Here is a 12,443-nt window from a genome sequence, read left to right on the forward strand (position 1 = left end):
TCCTCCCCAAATCCAGAGGGCTCCTCTATACGGTGACAGGATTGAGTACAGTGAGCGATGACATTTTGCTGCATTCTCGTTTGGTGAATATGTGTTCATTATGCAAAACTCTTTTCTGTCTATGTATCCATGTAGTAGTATAGTCCTTCCTTCCGAGTCTGAGTGACTGTAGTATTTGGTGTGGCACTCCTGGGGCAATCCATATAAGTACCCCTCTTGCATAATTAGAGTATGCCGAGCCATACCTCTTTCCCTTCCATTTATTGAGTATGTGTGTTTGTTTGTCAGGTGTCAGATGGGTCTCATGTAGTAGTGCGATTCGGATGGCTTCCCTGCGCAAGTAGGTCATTATTCTCTCCCTCTTGACATAGCTATTGAGGCCACGTACATTCCACGTAAGAATTCAAGTTGTCCGCCATCTGGTGTGTTTTGATTTCGGTATACCTTCATCGTTGGGTATCCTGATCTGTTCTTTGTAGGGCAGTGCCGTTTCAGGGCACGTTCGGTTACTTCCGCACATCTGTTCTTTTGCACACCTATTCCTTGTTGCGGTATTGCATTCTTTTTCTTTTACCTGTTGGATGTTCCAGCTTGTCTTAGTTCCGCATATGGGCTTCCTCCGTGTCTGTGACCTTTGGGCTAGCTGCAATTTATCATTGGTATGGCTGCCTTGTCTGGTGGCAGTCAGCGCTTGTGACATTAACTGTTGCACTGTAACATAACTTAACTTTGTGCCCATCAGCATGGTTCCGTAGAGGTGCCTCCACCATCTTCCCGTCAGATCTCAGGGAGTCAGTGGCTGAGTATCCGAAGATACTCTCTATTTCCAGTCTGATGTGGTTCGTGGCCAGGCTGGTCAGGGAGATGGGCAGGTGTGGTCGTTGTTCGATGCTATGGGCATAGGTAGGTCTCTTAGTCAAAGTTTGGTATTTTAGACGTGAAGGCCCTGCTTACAATGTCTGTTTTTCAGTCTGCTAGCAGTACTTAAGCCCCAGGATATTTCTATTGGCCGACTCATTTACCTCTGTTGTTTCTATCTACTTGTTTCTCTGATAGCTGCCCCAGGTTCTGTTCGTCCATCCAGGCATTTACCGCTTCTGGGGTCTCAAAAAACAGCGACTTTCCTTTGTAGAGTATCTTCAGTTTTGCCGGATAAAGGAGCATGTATTTGATTTCCTGGCGTCAGAGTCTGTCTTTAGGAGGTACAAATTGCGCTTGCCGTCTTTGGACCTGTATTGTATAGTCTGGATATAGGGCTAGGGTTGCAGAGCCTCTTTGGATCACTCCAACCGATCTGGAGAAGGCCAGAATCTTCTCTTTAGCACGAAAGTTATGAATTTTCGTGATTATCGGTCTCGCAGCTCCTAGGGGAGGTTCCTTAATGAGGGCACGATGGGCTCTTTCGATGGCAAACCCTTGCGACAGGGTTCCTGCTCCGATTTCTTGGAGAAGTAGATTCTCGACTAATTCTGTTGGGTCTCTTCCCTCCATTCCTTCCAGCAAGCCTAGTATCCTACTGTTACTTCTGCGCGCCCTTCCTTCTGCATCTTCTGCTCATTTTTGTAACATATTAAGTTGGAACGTCAGTTTTTGGACCGTTTGTTTTAGTTCCTTGGTTGTGGATGTAGTCTCTGAGTTTTTTTTCTGTTTCACCTACGCTGGTGGCAAGATTGCATATGTCTTGGGCAGTAGACTTGCATCGAATTTTATTTCTCCTATATGGGTTTCCATTGAGGTGCGCATGGCTGCAATTGCTTCCAGGATCTTATTCTCGTCTACGCTTCAACTAGCGTCTGGGTCAGCGGTCCTAGATCGTCCTTCTTGGGGAGCACATTCAGTTCTGGTTTAATTTTTCTTTGCATAGCTATCCATTGTTGCTTGCTTAGGTTGTGCCGTTGTTGTTGCTTGTTTCAGTTGTGTTGTCATTTTCTCCTCCCCTCCGGCATTTGGTCGTTGAGCGTGTTCCAGAGCTGGGATCTTCCCTTGTTATCGTGGGCGGGCAGTTACTATTTTATTCCTGCAGGTTGTATTCCTAACAAGAAAGAGGAGGCGGGGGGGGTGGGGGGGGTGAGAAGTCAGGCTTTACTCCCCCCAGGGTATCCTGTAATCTGTTTCGGGGGGTTCCTGTTTCCTGGGTGCTATAGGGGATGTCTGGTTCCTTGGGTGTTATGCGCGTCTGTTCTGGTCGCTCTTCTGTAGGTACCCTGTCTGGCTGTTATTCCAGTTTTTTTTCCCCTTTCCCCTCCCCCCACCTCTTCCTCACGCTCTTGTGGGCTGATTGTGAGGATCTGGCAATCCAGGTGGTATCTCCTCCTCCCTCCTCCCTCCCCGTACTGCTCTTGGAGGTCTGTTGAGTGTGGACTTTGTGGGTCTGCGATATGCCGTAGTTCGCTTTGCACTCTTGCTGTTTGTGCAATTTGGGTTTAAGTTGCTGTTTGGGGCTTCCTATGGTTGTCTGGTGGCTCTTATCAGGCTTATTTGTTCTTGAGTGTTCGGTTTTGACAGTGCCTAGTTGCATGCCACCTATCTGGAGCACTTCGTATATGTTAGTGGTAATTCACTGTCCTGCGAGAGCCCAGCATATGCTCTAGATGTCTCTTTGCATGTCTGTTGTGCGTCCGTGTGCTTCCAAGTGGGTGAGGTTGAGTCGGACGGTTCCCGTTGTGTGGTTCAGCTATACAAAGTCGTCCCACAGACGGACGTTAAGAGCAGACAGACTCAGTCTTGGTGAACAAGATATACACTATCATTCAGGCATGGATGGCCGCACACGGCCTCTGCCTGAATGACGATAAAACAGAACTACTAATCCTAGGCTCTGAAGTCAACATCCAAAAACTATGCCCAAACTACACATCCTTCAGCATTGATAATAGCCCTATCAAGGTGATGTCTGTGGTTAAAACCCTTGGATTCTATCTGGACTCCTCCCTTACTCTCAAGAAGCAGGTCAACTCCCTCGCCTCCTCCACTACCTACACCTGCAAACTCATCCGTGCAGCTAGACCATACCTCTCTAACGCCAGCTGCATTACCTTAGATAAAGCCCTTATCATGTCTAGGTTAGACTACTGTAATGCCCTGTATTCTGTAACCAACAAACATCTCACTGATAAACTCCAAAGACTACAGAACAATGCCTTAAGAGCAGCACTAAATATCCCCTACAGAGAGCACATCACTAATTCCAGGAAAGAGGCTAACTGGTTAAAAATAACAGACAGAATCCTACTTAAAACAGCATCCCTCACATCTAAATGTCTAAACAACCTAGCCCCCCCCTATCTTATGGAAAAAATCAACAGGAAAATTTCCACGCGACCCACGAGATCTGCTAACACCTCTGAACTTGAGATTCCAAGGTTTAAACGCTCCACCGCGGGAGGATCCAGCTTTCCTGTCAAAGCTGCTCACTGCTGGAACAAACTACCACTTGAACTCAGAACGGAACAACCGTACCTGAAATTCAGGCACAAGATAATCAACTGGCTGCGTGCCAATGACACAAACTTTCACCTAGCCTCCTACCAAGCCATCCTACCCATTGCCTGGACACCCCAAGACATGCCCCGCCTCTGGGTACATGTGTATATATCTGCTCTTTGTAGTTGTGTTTTATATGCTTATGATTGTATATAGTCTCACATATATGTGTTCTCTTTTGCCACTGTGTTGTATATACTAATGCCAAACATTGTAACAAGCTTAGGTATTCATGTAAACTGTTGCGCCCGGCTACCCATGGGTTTGGCGCGCATTAACAAATAAACAAACAAACAAACAAAACAAACAAGCGAAGTAACTCGAAAAAAAGCAATTAAATTCCACTCCATGTTCACTCTTGTAATTTTCAACCCTGTTTATTTTGGTTTTTCTTACTTCACTCTGTTACTATTGATTTCATGTATAGCGATGCTAATGTGAAATGTACATATTTAAAGAATATTGAAGTTCTTACCACGATACATCTTTCAAAAGAAGCATGTGAGAGCTTCAAAATTTCACATTACCTTTCTTTTCTGTAATTTGTTTGGAGTCCCCTGACCACTTGCCCATGAATCCTTCACCATCATGTGTGACAAACATGAACCCATTCCGATTTAAAGCAATATCAGACATGAAAACTTGGCGTCCATAGACCCAGCGGCACTGCTTCATGGAGCTACTGAGTGACTTCCAACAAAAAACCTGCCCAAAAAAAAGACATAAAATTATTGTAGGTACACAATAGTGTTTCTTTTTAAAATTATTTTATATAGTTGTGCAAAATAAAGTACAAAAAAGTGGCAGCCACGTGTGTGAGAGGACATAACCACTACATACAAAATTGAATTAAGGAAATATTAAATAATCCATATAAATGTTTAACTATACACAGTTACAGTTCTCTCATTTCACATTCATTCAGCTTAGCATTTGTGATACATTCAATAAAAATCAATATAACAATTGAAAAATATACATAAAAAACAACTGGACTCTGAAAATGAGGTTGAACAGAATAATACTTGGTTATTACTATGGTAAAATACTGTCAACCCTTCAGTCGGAGGTTGGGTTATTGCTGGTCTATAACCAGATCATCTTCCTGGATGCCCGAGGAGTTTCAACGCGTGTAACCAGCAAGCAATGAAGGCATTCAAATGTCTCGTTCTATGGTGGCTGAGAGGTTTGGACTTCTGTACCTCCATTCAATCAATATCTCTGTACCTCCATTCAATCAACATCTCAAGTGTTTCTTTCTCAAACATTTTAGGAGTCCCAATTCCCCTATCCATTATGCAATGACTGCCTCACTCTCAGATGATTGAGACATCGAAGCTCGCTTTCCCAAAATGCAGGGCAGGGTTCTTAGTCAGCGTGACTTTTCTGAGTTTGCTCCATGAACTTGTATTCCCAGATTTGTCAGTACGGTGTTTGTAATGTATGCACTGTCCCTTGTCTGTACAGTCTTTCATTTCACCACGACACAGGGTTCATCGCTGCTACTTGGATTAATGTTTGTTTTGTAAACTTTCTTTTTGGACAAGATGTATATTGCAAAATATTATTAACAAAAGAAAGATAAACCTACCTTAAAGAATATTTGCCAAGTACATTGTAGAAAACTACTTAGGAAGGTATACATCAAGTCACAGTCTCTTTCCACATAACCCCACACATACACACAAGGGAAGCACAAGGGGAAGGAAAGCAAAAGAAGTTCACTGAAAGCATCCCAAATGTCTTTGTACCCAGGTAAATCATTGCTCCTTTGAAATGGGACTTTCTCAAATTTTACCTGCAGGTGCATTGCCTTCGGCCACATCTCCAAAGTGGACTACTGGCAGACTTCCATAGTTTCCAGATTTCTACTTTAGGGACCATCAGGGCCTCAGTAGCGGGTGCCTCTTGTGATATGGCAAGATGTCAATTGCTCTGTCTAGGTTTGGGAAGGACACAAACCTCTCTGACACCCCTAGGCACTTTAGAGTAAGGAGAATCCCAGAACTACACTTGCGATGTACCAAGGGGAGGGGCGCGTGCTGAAAAACCCTGCACAAACAATATTAAATACACATGTGTAGACTTAGTGCGCACATATAAGGAAGTGCCATTTTTGTAGTTATGGTAGAAACCTTCGGCCCTGCATGGCTTCGCGGTAAACACAGACCCAACGAAGAAATCCGAACAGGCCCAAGCATTGATGAGACACGTTGCTAGCTCCCATAGAAACGTTCCTTTGTTCTGTAACTGTTGCGACTATGTGTTATCCCAAGATGGAATGCGCCTGCAAGGCTGCGAGACAGTACCAGGTGCCTCATAATTAACGTTTATCACAGCCAGGCCAAAAGAAGACCTCTAACCCCCACCAGGAGTTCTGACACCCACAACTGCCCCCAGTCCAAGACCCATACATTCTGTGATAGCAGGTGACCCCAGACCACCAATCATAAACCCAGTGGTCATAAAAGATCTAAAAGAAGACAGCCATTCCACCTTATTTCATAACGACACTTTGCACTACGAGGTACAGGGTGGAATACATTTTAGTCCGAAGCGAGGATGGAAACCTTGGGTGCAGAGAGTGCGATATGGACCGAGTGAAGAATGTGTGGGTCAGCATGATCTTAAGCCTTCCCATGTGCCACTCCCTGAGTTTCCCAGGTGCACGCCATATCAATAGAGTAGTTTTGTTTTACATAATTACTCATTGCAAACTCAACCTTGGTTCCCTGGAGATGAGCCCAGCTGACTCCACGTGATGGGAGACGAACAGACAGGGCTGGGACCAATAGCAGTCTGGTATTCCCTATGGAGCAGGCCACCCATGTATAGGGTCTCACCTTAGAGACCACCAGATCTTTTGCTGGACAAGCAAATTTTAACTTTTGAGTGAGAGGGACCTTTTTCTCACTCACTCATGCATTTTTCCCGGATTTGGATTTTCTGTTTTCGCTGTTTTTGGAGTCTGACAAACTCAATAGGCATCTGCTTTTTGTATGGTGAGACAGCACCTTCAGTGCAGTGTGTCACTGAAATCCTTTGCATTTCACTTAAGGTTTAAAAACCTTTTCTTGGGTGAACTACTGTTCCCAAGAATAGCAAGGTGAAATTGATCTTACTACCTTTTTCCTTTTGTAGGTCCAGCATACACCATCTTATGTGGAGTGCTGGGGGTTACTTAGTAGCCCCTTATCCTATTTTCTCATGTAACATTTTTGGTTACCCTCACTACTTTAAATGGCTGGTGGCAATGGTTTAATTTTTACTACCAGTGTGCTTTTTTACCGCAGGCTAACCCTCAGCTGCAGTACAGCACCCACGGGTGTCCATTTTGTCAAAATGAGCCCAGTCTTCTTTTTTCTGCATTTTCTGTTTGTGATGTCTTTCTTGGCTTTTACTTTGTGCGTTGACAGATTTGAGCCCTTTGTCGTTTCGCCTTTGGCGGGCTTCAGTGTGTCTGGAAGTACAGGATGCGAGGGAGGGTCCCGAAACTCCCCTGTCCTTTGTCTCTAGGAGTGCCTGAACAAAACCAGTCCCGATTGGCCGGCTGGCTGTCCTAAAAGGACAGCCACCCTGCTGTGTGATTGACAGCCTAGGCTGTGAAGGAATGGGAAACTTTCTTAAAAGGCGAGGGTTTTGGGACTAGAGGCAGAGTCGACCACTGGAAGAAAAATCCGAAGTACAAGTCGTGAAGAGAAGCCCGCTGCAACCTCCTGGACCTCGAAGTATCAGTGACGCCCTGCTACTGTGCTGACCTTTTTCGTATCGACTGAGAAGCTCCGGACAGGATGAATTCTTTCCTTGGGTTAGTGGGACCAACTAACCCTGAGACAAACTCCACTTTGGCACAATCACCAACTTGCTGTGCCTCTCCGTTGCTGCAGAAGCCCAATGCCAGTGGTCGAGTGCCCATAACCGAGTGCAACGTCTGTCGCGGAATGAATCCAGCCAAAAGCCCCAGGAGCCTCCTAAGGACACTCCAGAAGCAGGAAATCCCTCACCAGAGTCCGCTCTCTGGAGTCCAGGACTGTGGGAGCAAGGAAAGTCCAACCGGATATATTCGATCTGCATCAGTGCTGTTTGCGAGGCGCTGAAACCGCAAAGTGCCCCTGAATCGAAGAGAGCCCATAGCTGTCGAAGTCCTTCCAGAGTACTGCCACAGAAGCCAAAAAGACGTCCTCCCTCTTGTCCCCATGACTGAAGCTCAGGAACCAGGGTCTGCTTGGCTGTAGCAAGACGACATCCAGCTGGACCATTTTTCTTCAAACCAGAGGTACTTTTTGGGCTTGGGGTACTTACCTTCTCGCCTTAAGTCGTGCTTTCTCACTTGAGATTTGCACTTGCTTAACTTTCTGAGTTTATCTCAACTGCCCTTGCACAGGCTGAACAGCTTATTAAGTGTTCACAGATTGTTAACAGCTTCAGTGATTCTATTTGAACTAACTTTGTGAAAGACTTTTTATCCAAGAAGTGCATGAGAACTATAGACTTTGTCCAATTGACTTTGGCTGTCCTGGTTCCCTAAAGGCATCTATCACAATCCATTGACTTTGGCATTGCTTGTCCCTCATAGGTTGTAATTTGTTGAACACTTGTACTGCTGGGAAAGGCTTACCTAGTTTTCAATGGAGGACTTCAACTGTCTTACTCTTTATAAGAAAGTATGTTCCAACCATTCTATTTTTCCTTTAACTCTTCCTTCCTGAAACTCAGTCTAAAAAGTATATTGGTTTTATATATAAATGAAATACTATCCTTGTTATTGAAGTCACTTCAGGCTGCAGCAGAAATGTATCAGCATATCCAAAGAGTATTCACCAACTTTAGGGACTGTTGAAAAGTTATTCCAAGGTTTGCTTGACTCTTACAAACAATTGCCTTTTTAAAGAATGCTTAACAAAACTTGATGTAAATAAATATATATTTATAACTGAAAACATGAGTGTATTACTTGGTTACTTGTATTGACGGATTTCATCTGTACAGCTCTACAGCTCACATTTACCTCTCTTGAGATGCTCAGTCACACTGCCAACTTGTGTAGTACAGACCTATACCAAAGGGTGCGTTACCTAATACCAAGCAGATACGTTTTGTGTAGTCTCACACAGGGTGACTGCACCAATTCTTATCCAACACTCACCAACCAGCCACGCAGGTTTTTGCTGTATATGTGACGTCATTAGCGATTATGTGTTTCTTTATAGCCTACCTGTACTATTTTTCGGCTGAACGCGTTAGGGGGAATTCTCCTATAAGGCTAATTTCCCAAACCTAGTGAGTCCCCCAGCAGCTTTGCTGGATTTTTGGGATTTGTTTTTTTTCTCCTGCTAAGAGAGACTCTTTTCCTCCCACTCTTAGGCATGATTTGAGGTATGTCTTTGACTTATTGTGTGCTTATGGGCTATGGGGTCTTTTTACTCCATAGGGTATCATCTGTTTTAGTGTATGTGTTACACAGCACCCTCAGTGCAGTAACACAGGGGTGTCATAGTGACCCCCAAACATAGACTCCATACCCTGGGACTGACTACTGTCTCCCAGGGCATGTAAAGTCACCATTGGCTTTACTAGTCCAGAATTGTGAACAGAACCAGTACAAACCATCATATTGTGGAAGTACTGGAAGGGGTTAATTAGATTGCCCCTGGGTCTTTTTCCAAGGGGGCACTGTCCAGTCCCGCCCTTGTCGAGTTTCTGGCTGGTGGCAGTGGTTACCACGCAAAATATTCCACCAGAATATTTCCTATGGGATTTTCCCATTGATTTTAAACGCACCACTTTTTGGTGCAATGTTAAAGATACTGCCGGTTTATTTATTTAATATAAAATCACTGGTTGGGTCTTTTCGCCAGAACTCTTTTCCAAAATGTCGTTTGTGTCCATCTCTGTAACTCCAACCAAGGTCGGGCCCTTTGTTCCACTTTTTGGCGGGCTTCTCCACAGAAGCCCTCCAACTGGTGCCACTCTGTCTGGGTTACACAGGATGTGTGGGTGGGGGAATTGTCACCCTAGACTGCGTTGCCTTAGCAGCCCAATTCGCACTCTGTTCTGATTGGCCCAGTGGTGAGCCGCCCGGCTCACCACTTAGCATTTATGAGTGACAGCTAGGCTGTCGAATGGGGGTTTCTCTGCATAAAAGCAGGGCTTTTGGGACTGGAACTTCAGAAGTCGCCACAGGACCTAAGAAATCCGAAGAGGGGAGAACCTGAGCCATCTGCAACGACGACACCACCGGTGGATCCCTGCTGCAGCGACCTCACCACTTTCCCGACGACAAGAGAAGATCTTCTGCTGAAAGAGGCTTCTTCCTCTGAGCTGGTGGGATCAACCAGTTTGCCATTCTCCTTCCAGGAAGTCTCTTGGTCGAAACGCCAGTGCCAAGCACCCCAGCGGGCGGATAGCCAAGCTTCACCACTGTGACCGCGAATAAAAGGAACGCACCGAGCGAACTCCGCGGCTGGTCTCTTCCCTGGGCACTGCAACGACTCCAAGTTTCCTCCTCGACAAGATCTTCTCTTCCCCTGGTCGAAACCATGAACTGCACCCACTGCCAGGAACAACTGCCATTCCTGGAGCTTCCTCAACTTTAAAGGTACTGTGTTCCACCTGGACTCCCTTTCTATGGTTTGCTAAAGGTGACCCTTAAATCCTTGGCTTTCAAACTGGGTTGGCCCCCAGACCTTCTAACTTTACCTTCTGAATCAACCCAACCTCTTTTGAACATTTTTACAAAGACTTGAATGCATTTCTAAACTGTGATCTTGGGCACATTTCACCTTGTTCCATTTAAAGTGGGCCTGGCCTATGAACTTTGGCTCTACAGTAGACTCTGCCTTCACTAACTTGGTTTGGTCTTAGAAAAGTGTTGGGAACTGTTGTATTTTCATGACCTGCCTTTTTCTCTCCCTTTAACTTAATTATTGGAGTGCCATCTAAGTTACGCGCTTGCATCTGTTTTTACAAATAGTGGTGTTTTGACTTAGACTAGTCTAATAATTCGTAAGGGAGGTGTGTATACTTTTCTGATTGTGTTTGAACTTGCTTTGATTTATAGTGCTAGTGTATTTCCTTAAGTGTGTGTTAAATAAATAATTATATACTTTTGATACCAAGCTCTGGTCAGTGTTTGCTTGCTCTACTGTGTTTTTAGCCCTATTGTGTATCCTCTGTATACTGCCCTACTCTTCTTGAGAGAAGTCTGGCTGCTCAGCCACAGCTACCAGGTAAATCTGGGGGGTACAGACTGCTACCAATTGGGTTTACTGCTTACTCCTGTAGTCTTAATCTTCTTGCAGTGGTCCCCAAGGGAACTGCACAGGATTCTGCCTAACACGGGTGTACAGCGGTGGGATTTGTATTGAGTATACATTATAGAGTGCTTCTAATACTTTGGTGCAACTAACCACAAAGCTTAGCACTAGAAAAGTTTATTTTCTAACAAGTCAACTATGGAAAGTTACAGCCAGGAGTCTCTTACTGCAAATACAGCTGATTGTTGAATCTCCCTGTAAAAGGCAAGAAAATAGAATTGATTGAAAGATTGTTAGAAAACCAAAGTCTGGGTAGTGGTTCAGATGAGCCTATCTCCCCAGCAAATGTAACCAACAGTAAGGAGGTTAATATGAATCAAAGTATTGACAGTATTGTTGTAGAGTCAGATGAGGACAGTGAGGCCAATGTAACTGCCCTCACTGGCCCTCTGCTGCTCTGCCACCTCAAGCTGTGTCTACTGGACTTTTGACAGGTCCCACATTAAGTCCTGCATTCATTGAACTAGAAAAAATGAGGCTTGAATTAGAGTTCAAAAGAATTAGTGCCCAATCTGAACAAAAGCACCAAGAACTAAGGCTCAGAGAAATGGAGCTCAAACATGAGCTAGAGATGAAATAATTGTCTGTGGAAAATGCTTCTCTCCCTGGATCCTCTAGGAGTTCCAGTCCCAAAAGACCCCGGATGCCTAAAGAGATTGTGGGTATGTATGAACCTAAGTTGGATGTGTTGGATTGGTTGGCTATGTTTGAGTATAATCATGGGCTCCAGGACATCACAGGGAATCAGTTGCTTCCTTGGTTGTTCTCTAGGCTCCCCCCTGTTGCATCTGATGTGGTAATGGAGTTGGGGAGGTGGATAGGATGGACTATGAATGTGTGAAGCTAGCTTTAATAGCTAGATTTGGGAAGACCCCTTCCCAGTACCTTAAGAGGTTTAGGACCCTCAAAAAGCAAGATGGTACCCCTTGGGCTACCTGGGTGAGTGAAAGTTTGAAGAACTTAGAGGGATGGATTAAGGGTTACAGAGTGAACACTTATGAGGGAATGAGAAAACTTGTTATGTTGGAGACTATTTATGATGCCTGTTCTCCTGAGCTCAGACAGCACTTGGCCGATTCAAAGGAAATATATCCCAAGAAGCTAGCTAAGGCTGCTGACTTGTGGGTTGCCAACAGGGCTACTCACAAGGATTCAGGGGTCACTCAGAAAAAGGATGAAGGAAAGTAGCCACCAAAAGGGAACCAAGACACTTCTAATACCTCCCAACCCAAAGAGGGCCACAAACCACAAAATAACCAGGGTAAGCCCCAAGGGAAACCAAATAGGGCTAGTGAGTGCTCTGTTGTTCAACCAGAAAGAGGTCAGCAGAAGCCCCCCTTCCAGAGAGCATTTGGAACAGGCCATCTCTGTGGGGCAACTGACCATATCAAAGGAGATCCCAGATGTAAGGGTAAACCTGCAGGGATCAGCACAGTCTCCTTGGCCTTCACCCCTGAGGAGGAAGTACAAGTGACTAGTGCTCACTTTGAAGTCTTTGCTGAAGAACCCTTGAGTCTTCAAGCAACAGTAGCCTTAGAGTCCATGGGTCTGGTTAGCAAACAGAATATGGGTGTGTATGACTCACTACCAGAAAACTCTAAAGTATAATACATGGACAGTGTTCTTGTCAATGGCTAGGATACT

The 12,443-nt window shown here is 44.9% G+C and overlaps 1 protein-coding gene across 1 annotated transcript in view; it reads right to left on the bottom strand.

Moving 5' to 3' along the window:
• Nucleotides 1–12,443, bottom strand: part of IBTK (inhibitor of Bruton tyrosine kinase) — a 1,971,965-nt gene that overhangs the window by 1,369,005 nt on the left and 590,517 nt on the right. Inside the window, exon 10 of the mRNA XM_069606314.1 lies at nucleotides 4,011–4,188. Coding sequence (XP_069462415.1) covers nucleotides 4,011–4,188 — 178 coding nt within the window. The remainder of the gene's footprint in view (nucleotides 1–4,010; nucleotides 4,189–12,443) is intronic.

This window comes from Ambystoma mexicanum, chromosome 4p (genome assembly GCF_040938575.1).
Source record: "Ambystoma mexicanum isolate Mex_15411 chromosome 4p, UKY_AmexF1_1, whole genome shotgun sequence".
NCBI classification, from domain to species: domain Eukaryota; kingdom Metazoa; phylum Chordata; class Amphibia; order Caudata; family Ambystomatidae; genus Ambystoma; species Ambystoma mexicanum.